This window comes from Myripristis murdjan, chromosome 24, assembly GCF_902150065.1.
Source record: "Myripristis murdjan chromosome 24, fMyrMur1.1, whole genome shotgun sequence".
Classification (NCBI taxonomy): domain Eukaryota; kingdom Metazoa; phylum Chordata; class Actinopteri; order Holocentriformes; family Holocentridae; genus Myripristis; species Myripristis murdjan.
In genome coordinates, this window is record NC_044003.1 from 5224816 (window position 1) to 5234815 (window position 10000).

Consider the following 10000-nt stretch of genomic DNA (forward strand, 5'->3'; position numbering starts at 1 on the left):
CGGGCCTGAAAATTAAGACCCGACCCGAACCGGGCCCGACTGGGCCAGCCCGAGGCCCTACCCGACCCGACTAATTTGCTGAACTTTAGGCCTGACAGCCCGATAAAGCCCGAAAAAAAAAAAATTGCCAAATTCGCCATTATTTAGCAGCGCCGGTCGGCCGCGGCACCGGGGCACCATCAGTCGGCATCAGGCTGGCCGGCCGCGGCACCGGCCAGCATCAGGCAGCTCACCTGTCAGATCCGGCAGACCTGACTGGGCCAGCCTGATGCCGACTGATAGTGCCGCGGCATGTGCAGGTCAATACGGTAGTCTAGAAAACTGGCGATTTTTTTTTTTTTCCCGTGCACCCCCAGTTGCACTGCCCATAGCAAAAACCGTCCCTGCTGCCGAGACTGCCAGCACAGAAAGCAGCAAAAAGTAGTTCCCGCGCGCATGCCTGCATTAGCGCAGCACACAGTCTCTCTGTCAGTGCAGTTCAACATAATTAAAGTGGGATATTAAGGTAAGTCTCACAAACCACCAGCTTCCCCTAAATCAAAACCGAAACTCAAATTTTCCAAAGCTGTCAAATCAAAAAGTGCCTGAACAGCGACAGACAGGCTGTCTTGTTGTTGTTTACCAGCATTTTGAAGACAACAGCTGCATTACAGTTTGTATATAACATCCATAGTGCATCGAGTGACAAAATCATTCATCACGCGCGCTCTCTTTTAGCTTGTAAAAGTCTGAATTGTTTTTGAAGATTTGCAGGCTGCACAGCGGGGAGAAAAGCGTTTGATGTCATCAGGCTCCGGGTGTCCGGAGGGACGCAACGGCCAGCGTCAGCCGCAGAATCCCAGATATTCTTAGATCTATAATGAGAAAAGAAGAAGCCAGATCCTTAAAGAGCTTGCCAATAGCGTCCAGTGATTTCACAGATCTTTCCACTCATGAGCGTTTCTCGTGGGAAGTGTTGCTGTTTTCTTTTCCTCTGCGCCCACCGGACCTTGTTCAGCATCTTGGTTTTTGCTGGAGGGTGTCGGCTAACCTTTTTTTTTTTTTTTTTTTTTTTTTTTTTCTCGTGTCCTCGTGTCCCTGCAGAGATCTCGTTCCGTGTGTGGCAGTGTGGCGGCAGCCTGGAGATCCTGCCCTGCAGCCGGGTGGGCCACGTCTTCAGGAAGAAACACCCGTACGTCTTCCCCGAGGGCAACGCCAACACTTACATCAAGTAAGAGCCTGCAAGCTGCACGTTTTGAAAACTCAGTGGGTATCACCAGTGTCGCTGACTGAGAATCAGGTCAAAAATTGGTAAAAAACCTTCTCATGTTCATACAAAAGCCAAACACAGGTCAAGATCCATGTCAGCCTTCCTCTAGGCTTACACCACAAACTTTCATTTCCCCTTAAATCTCCCCTTAAGTCACTGCAAAGTTATATTTTCCATATTGTGGAACAATACACATGTTCTGTATCTGGTGTTTGCAGAGTTTCACTGAAGCTCCATCACACTGACACTGAGGGAAATATCCAAAGTCAAGATGCTGCTGTTTTACGGCTGCAGAATCACATCAAATAGAACAGATCTATGTGTCTTGTGCACAGGGATGCCGTATATGGGGAAAAGTTAAGTTAAAAAATAAGTTAAGGTAAAAACTAATATAAAATTATTAAACCATCAGCCCAAAATCAACCCAAAATCAGCCCAAAATTCCTGGCAGCACCCCTGCTCGTGCATCATTTTAGACACTTTTAATCTGCACTACATACGCCATTTTAACAACATTAGTGCTCAGATTTGTATCTCTTTTTTACTATTTTAAGATTTTTAACTTAGTTGTTGGTTATTATTATCTGTTTGTATTTTGCTGTTTATGTATCTATGTGTATTTATGAATGTGTGAATGTATATATGGACTGTGAGCTGCGAGATGCCTGAATTTAAAGTATCTATCTATCTATCTATCTATCTATCTATCTATCTATCTATTTCCCTGGAATTCAGCAGCTCATGCTTGGGATCTTCTGAATCCTCTGCTAGAATCTTATTTGCTGGCTTCTCTTCCACATTTAATAAGATGCAGCCCCACGTACTGGTCGAACGCCTTGCTTCTGAGTTTAACCTACCTAACTTTATCACTGATTTTAAACGTTTTAACTGACAGACCACAGCAGGTTTTAATAAACGCCGTGATGTCTGATATCCCGGTGTCTAACACTGGTGGCTCACCTCAGGGTTGTGCCCTCTCCCCCCTTCTTTTTATTTTGTACACAGACAGTTGCAGGTCCACAAAAGAAGGTAGCCTTTTAGATTTTGTAAAATGGTGTGATGACAACTTCTTGGGATCTGAATGTGTCAAAAACTAAAGAAATCATCATTGATTTTTAGGAAAAGCACTGCCGAACCTGAAGCCAGTGTGATCCACTACAAAGAGGTGGAGACTGTGGACAATTAGAAATATCTTGGCACAGAGTTTGACTCACATGGAGTCGACTGTCAAACGTGCACAGCAGAGGATCCACTTACTGCACAGACTGAACTCTTTTAATGTCTGTAACACCAAGCTGCGTGTCTTCTACTGCTCCTTTATCGAAAGTCTTTTAACCTTTTCTTATATATGCTGGTACAATGGGTACAACAGTGAAGGACAGGAACAGCTTAAATAAAACTGTCAAAGTCTGCTGCAAAATTATTGGAGTCCAGCAGAGAGACCTGCAGGCAATCTGGGAGGAACAGGTGGCAAAGAAAAGCAAAAGATATAATCTGGCAACTCAATCTACTGTAATGTCCTCAAAACAAACCGCTGCTCCATGTCCTTCACCCCCTCTGCCATCAGGCTGCTGAACGCCAACTCTTTGCTTGAATAAGTGTATGTTGGTGGCTCTTGTGTGGAATGTAGTTTTTATTTATATTGATACATTTATTTATCGATTTTATTGTATTTATTTGTAAATTTTGCACTTGTTCCTTGGGTTAATGGAGCCATTTTGCTGAACTTCCTAGTTATCTACCTGCCCGACTCCCTGATTAATTAAGTACCTGACTCTCTTCAGCTGGACAACGAGAAATCTGATGTGTTTGGTCAACCTTCCAGAAGGAAACAGATTACAAAACAACAAAGCAACATAGAAACAACTCTGTCTCCTAAAAATGAAGTTCCCATGCAACTAAATTGCATTCTTAATTGTGTTAAATGGATTGTTGTCATGGATTACATCTGTTTCTAACATTTTGCAAATACGTTTCTAATCAACGTATCTTGCGTATCATGTCAGGCAGCATTTTTGTCATTTTCACCATTTTAGCCACCTGGTTAAGGATAGAGAAAGTTTAGGTTTAGGCATAAAAAGTACTTGGTTATGGTTAGAGCTGGGAATCTTTGGCCACCTAACGATTCAATTCGATTACAATTGAGGGCAACGATGCGATTATAAAGCGATTATCGATGCATGTTTTTGTGATTGTCATTGAATCATTTTTTGCATCATTTTTCAGACAATTTGCTTTTTTACTGTGCGACGACTAAAATAAGGTGTCCTTGTAGTGAACTATGATTAAAAAGAATGCTAAATAATTAATTTACTGTTATTTACTGTAATTTCGTGTTGCCAAAATATTTCAGTGTTGTGTGACATAACTTACACACTGTTTGGCTCTTATCCAGGACTTTTGTCCCTTCCTCTACATAAAATCCGAAGTGTTTCCAAACACTCACTTTTAACGCAGAGGGTGCCGGTTTGATGTTTCTTTCAGCTCGTTCAGCCATTTTCAAGTGATTGTTTTCTGTTGTGTGCGTCCTGTAACTGCCCAGCTAGACGCTGCTCGTATACTTCAGTTCCGCGTTTTTTAATCATTTTATAAGCATCGATTACTAACATTAATGCATTGATGCTGGCTCCCCCCACGTCCACATCGTGATGCATCTAAAAATCTATTTTTTTCTCCCACCTCTAGTTATGGTAATGTATGTAACTTTAGCAACAAACCAACACCACTGCCACTTTGTGCTGGAATCAAACTCGGGTTGCCGGGGTGAAAGTTGGTTGTTTTCCCCATCTGCCACCCTGCCTTCCTATTACATAATACACTCACAAAAATCAAAACCTAACTGAGAATGCAGTTTAGTTGTATGGGAATGTACTTTTTAGAAGACAGGGCTGATTTTAGACCAGGACCTCTGCTTTGAGCCCCGTGTCCACTCCTGTTTGGGTTTTTTTTTTTGTTTTGTTTTGTTTGTTTTTTCCATCCAAGGTTAAATCTTTTCGGTGACATGGAGAAAACAGTCCATGCTTTTATTTCATTTCGTCTTGACCACTGTGACTCCCCGTATATCTGCCTTCACCTGCCAAACACCAATCCACCGCTCACAGGTGCTGCTGGGCTCTTAGCCGGCTCTACAAGATGTGACCGTGCCGCCCTGGTTTTAACGTCTGCACACCGGCTGCCGGCTGTTTATAGGATTGATTTTAAATTACTTTTTAGATTTTTTAAAGATTTTTTTCTGCTTTATTTGATAGAGATCGTAGAGAGAGAGAGAGAGAGAGAGAGAGAGAGAGAGGAAAGGTAGGGGAGAGAGAGTGGGGATGACGTGCAGCTCTACCAGGTGTGACTTTAAATTACTTTTAAGGCGAAGGCATGCGCCGGGACGCAGCCTGAGATCCTCTGACAGGCTCCTCTTTCTGTCCCGGAGCACAAAGTGGAAAACTTGAGGACGTCTGGCCTTTGCTGTCAGTGCTCTTAGACTTTATGACAGTCTGCTTTGCTGAGGCAGCTGTCCTTTTTCTTTCCCTTTTTGAGAAATCTGTTTGCAAAGGCTTTAAAACTGTGTGATATTTGGATTGTACTCCCTGTATTTTTCCCTACATTTTTATTTGACCTCTTAATCCTGTTTTGTATTGCTTGCCTCTCTGACTTTTAATGAAATGGTTATTTTAAGATGATTTTTTTCAGTAGTAGTAAAGGAAGTAGTAGTCATATTTTTACTACTATCATGACGAGGTAACCACTCGCTGACTTACTGTCTGACGGAGCACCTTCCTCACCTAACTACCTCAATAACAAATGCACTAACTCCCTTCTTGACTGACATATTAAATAGAGAGAAATCAGACGTGCGGAGGCGGCGGGCTGAGCCGTGTGTTGCAGCCGCCAAACATTGCTAATACAAATCATTCTCACAGTGGATTTACAGCTGCCTGGGAGCCTTTTAGCCCCGCCACAATATTATCCTATTAGCATAAGCTGTATTCTATTCTCTGCCCCTTTCAAACCGCAGCTATGTTTACAGGCAGTCCAGTAATCCATTAATAGGACTAATGTACTCTGATTCCATGTGAATTGACCCGATATAAGCACATCAGTCAGACTACAGAAAACCCCCGGCGGGCGCATTCAGATTTAAGCCGCAAAGACGCCGCTCTGCTGTAGGTCAACGAGCAGAGCAAGGCATTTGTGCCGCCTCGGTTTGGAGTTCAATTCCCCCGTGTGGCTGGCTGATAAAACACTGCGTTCCAATCAGCAGGCTTTAGGGGTTTCAGCTCCTCGTGCAGCTTGATGGGTTTGGCACCGAAGGAGAAGGACGCCCTAAAAATACCTGCATGCTTCAAAAGTGCGGTTAAGCAGTGCGTCGTGTGCTGCCGGAAACGTAAACGAGGAGGCGATGTCGCTTCCAGATGTTTCCAGCAGCTCCGGTGTCGAGTTGGATACCAGAAAATGAATTTGGGGATCTAAAACGTCACGGTGAAACATCAAGTTTTGGCGTCGGTGCCTCCATTTTGCAGCGACGTTCCTCAAACCCATCGTAGAAGACAACAAAGAGGAGCAGCACTTAGACCAGAATGCATTGCAGCAGCAAGTCAGGTTGGGTTTTGAGGAATGCCGCTCAGAGGTTGACCTTTTCCGATCACATGCTGTGATGTGAAAGCTTATTTTTTTGAAATTTATTTATTTGGATAAACCCCTTGCGATGCATCATCTCGTTTTCGAGGGGGTCCAGACATATCCTCCTGAGACCCGAGGAAAAAAAAGTGTCTTCCAATTTAACTTTTTTTGTGATTTCTTGTCTATTTAGAGTTAAAACAACAACTCACAATTTAGAATTTCACAAAAATATTTTTATTTTAGATTTTACAGTACGTCCACTGTAGTGGATTTTACTGTAAAAAACAGATAATTTTAAACTTAAATAAAAAACAATCAAATAACCACAGATAATCAATTACAGACAATCAATTCCATTAACAAGAAAATATATAATTTTCATAAGTAAAAACCAGTAGCTAAACAATATTTGACTTCCTGTTTCTCTTTTCACATGTGCATTTTTCTGCAGCTGCCATTTTGGCTCAATAGAAAGTGGGTGTTTCCCTCATCCCACCTTATCACATGAGATATCATTGGAAAGGCCTGGATGTCCTCTGTACAGTAAACCAGGACTTGATAGGGGAGCTCAAATTAAAGGATATAGACGATCAATTGATGTCCACTACAGAGGACATAATTGAATAGGCTGGGTCTCAGGAGGATATAAACAAACATGGACTCAACAATACACAAAAACAGACAAAAACAAAACAATACAATGACAAATAATAACAAAACAAAACAAAAGACAGAAACAAAAGACAGACCACAGTTAACATCAGGAGGACATTCGGACAATACAACCATAAGAAGGCCACAATGGCCAACACTGGAAAAACAGCAAATAATTTGAATTTGAATTTATTATAGGATAGCCCCTTGAGATGAAACATCTCATTTGCAAGGGGGTCCCAAAAAAAAAACAACAACAACAAAGCACCGACACAAAACACATGATACATTACAATACATCAAACATATAACAACACAAACAAAAAAATACAGACTTCTTGCTCACCCACACCCACACACAACCCCTGCACACATCATGCTAAAATACAGAGTAAACTAAAAAAAAAAGAATAAATAATAAGAATAAGAATAATCATAATAGTAATAATAAATAAATAGATAAACAAAGTAGAGATTAAGGGGACTAAGTAAATAAATAAGGTAATTAGAAACATGAACATTGTGTTTTGAGGTGGGAGTGCAGTGATAAGCTAAAGCAATGAAAAGAGGTGATAGAACGTAAAAAAGGGGGGAGGTCATCCCAGTCGGAAGGGGCTTTAAAACGTGTAACGTGTGTGATAAATTCACCAAATCAGAAAGATCATGCAGCTTCAGGCCGCCTTAAAGTGAGAAGACAAAGAACTCTTCAAAAGAACAAACGATGAAATAGATCTGATGTTAGCAGGTAAGTTATTCCAATCTGTTGGTGCTTTGAACATAAATGATCTTCTGCCGAACAGAGAAATAGAGATGGGTAGAATTTTCATCTTATTTTAACAAAAAAAAAAAAAAAAAGAGGGCATTCGTGCTAATTTCATAAAAGTTTCGATGGTGATGATAGATAGATAGATAGATAGATAGATAGATAGATAGATAGATATACTTTATTGATCCCAACCAGGGAAATTCTGGTGTTCCAGCAGCAACAGTAGAAACATATTAAATAAAACAGAATAAAAGCTAAATATATACAATAAAGACTATAAAGGCTAAAAACAAAAAATATACAATAAGGGCTACCCTAAGAAAAAGAGATATGAGATGTGAAATATACAGATGGTAATGAATATGAAATAAACAGATGGAATTGAAGTATATACATGATTGTATAGATAAGGAGAGTTAGCATGAAACCAATGATGTTACAGCCAAGACTCTCTTCTGTCTCGATGCATTAATGCAACATGCGCCTCTATTCTTTTTGCATGTAAAGAGCTCAGCATTCTAATAGATATTGTGTTTATTCCCTCTGTGTTTGGAGGCGAGGGCTGTGCCATCAGATCAAAGCCAGACGATCTCTGTGAGCGGCGGCTGATGAATGAGCCGAGGAGGTTTCAGGATGCTGAAAATGAGGTTATGATCTTCTGGGCAAACAAATAAACTCTGAAAAAAAACGGTTGGATTTTTTGCAGAAACAGCTCGTTATGTCTCTGTTGTTGTGTAAGAGCGACAGGAGGAGCAGCTTGGCGTCCATTTTTTTGTGATATCTTTGACCTGAACATGCGGCACGTCATAAAGTCCACTCATGAAACGGCAAATGTGAGTTTACGAGTTGCACGTGAAGGCACCACGCGAGGTGAACAGTTGGCTTGATCCTGGATTTTCTGTGTCCATTTGTTTTTCCACCCAAACGAACTGGAGGAAATGAGGAAAATTAATTTACTGGATTCAATAATTGAGAAAATTCATTTTTTCAAAACCTTCTTTTATATCTAAACTGGGAGTCGCATCAGAGAAATATCGCCTGAAATGCTGACAAACATGTTAGTAAATTGTTTTTCCTCCTCTGGCAGTCAGTCATATATTCATTTGGCTTTAAAACTTTGTAAAGATGCAAAATAAACACCCACAAAATATTCAATATCAAGCCAACTTCACTCCAGTCACATATAACCCTCAAGTGATAATAATAAACTTTATTTGTGTAGCATCTTTCATACAAAGTGCTTTACAACACAGAAATGACGTGCACCAGACTCTTCTCATGTTAATAGAATAAACATAAAAACAGGGAGAGATAATACTGTGTTCTCTTTTATCAACAATCAGGAAACGATTTCTGAGTTTTCCAAATGCATTCTGGGGATTGTAGGAGATCACCTACTGAAGCACAGCTGTAACTCCTTGGTTCACTGCTAAAAAACTGAAAAACTTAAAAAATCTGATGAAAACTCCCAGTAGGATGAGATAATCCCACCTGTTTCCAACACTAATCTACGTGTTTCCAGAATTTTCTTGAATCAAGCGGCTGACCTGCCCTGTGTCAACACATTTATACTTGTTGCCAGGAAAAAAAAAAAGTTAATTCATTAATTAAATTTAGTTCATCGTTATGTTTTACTGTTAACAAACAATGAAATGATGCTTAATAAAGTTTACAAATTGTTATTAATGCTATATTGTATGTGTTTTTTTATCATCAGATAAATGTGGTGCTGTAAAAAGAATAATAATTCTAATAATTCAATAATTTTGCTCTGAAACGTTGCAGGGGAAAAGTGGCACAAATGGGAAAAACTGGGCTGATAATAATCAGTAAACATTATTATTTATCATTTCATTGCTTGTTAACTATTAACTAAAGTTTATTTAAAGGCAGAGTGAGTAGGATTTTACTTAAAAAAAAAAAAAAAAAAAAAAAAAAACAATGTACAGACTAGTATAAAAATAATCCTCTCCAACATGAGCCACTAGCAGTGTGTGTCGGTGTGTGTGTGTGGGTGTGTGTGTGTTGGTGTGTGTGTTGGTGTGTGTGTATGCAGAGACCAACAAAGAAACTGCATTTGAAACCAGTGGGATTTCTTACCTTATTTTGAAAAACACCCAATATTTTAACACTGAAAATGAAACTAAATGACTTGATGAAGATGGAGATTTTTTTTTTTTTTTTTTTTTTTTTTTTGTGCAGTGTGGAGCAAGGCACTCACATAACCAGCAGGGTTAGTGGTTCAATCCCCACTGGTGCCACCGCCGTAAAACACATCATGTTCTCACGTTTGCTGAAAGGCACTTTGGAGAGAAGCTGTCGTGCGCCGGCTGCTCGTCTGAACTTGTTGAACTTGTTTCTGATCAGCTGATCCAAAAGCAACACCGTGACTTTCTTTTTTTTGTTTCTTTTTTTTTTTTTTTTTTTGTCAGCCAGGCCGCTCCGCCGCTCGCTTCGCACCCCGTCGGCCGTTACCGAGGCAACATCTGTTCTCCCCGGCGATGGCGGTGACTTTTATTTGCATCACGATGGCCCGATGTTTATGATCAACACGGCTTTCCAAACAAAGCTGCCGTCTGAGTGTGTGTGTGTGCGTGTGTGTGCGTGTGTGTGTGTGTGTGTCGCTCCGCCGGCTAATTAGCTGGAGGCTGGCGGCGCTGGCGGCGAGCGTTATGAATATGCTAAATAAAAAGAGCTGCTTAATAATTTGATTACAAAGA

The 10000-nt window shown here is 40.5% G+C and overlaps 1 protein-coding gene across 1 annotated transcript in view; it reads left to right on the forward strand.

The window, feature by feature from the left end:
• Positions 1-10000, forward strand: part of galnt14 (UDP-N-acetyl-alpha-D-galactosamine:polypeptide N-acetylgalactosaminyltransferase 14 (GalNAc-T14)) — a 250690-nt gene that overhangs the window by 213557 nt on the left and 27133 nt on the right. Inside the window, exon 11 of the mRNA XM_030047809.1 lies at positions 1084-1210. Coding sequence (XP_029903669.1) covers positions 1084-1210 — 127 coding nt within the window. The remainder of the gene's footprint in view (positions 1-1083; positions 1211-10000) is intronic.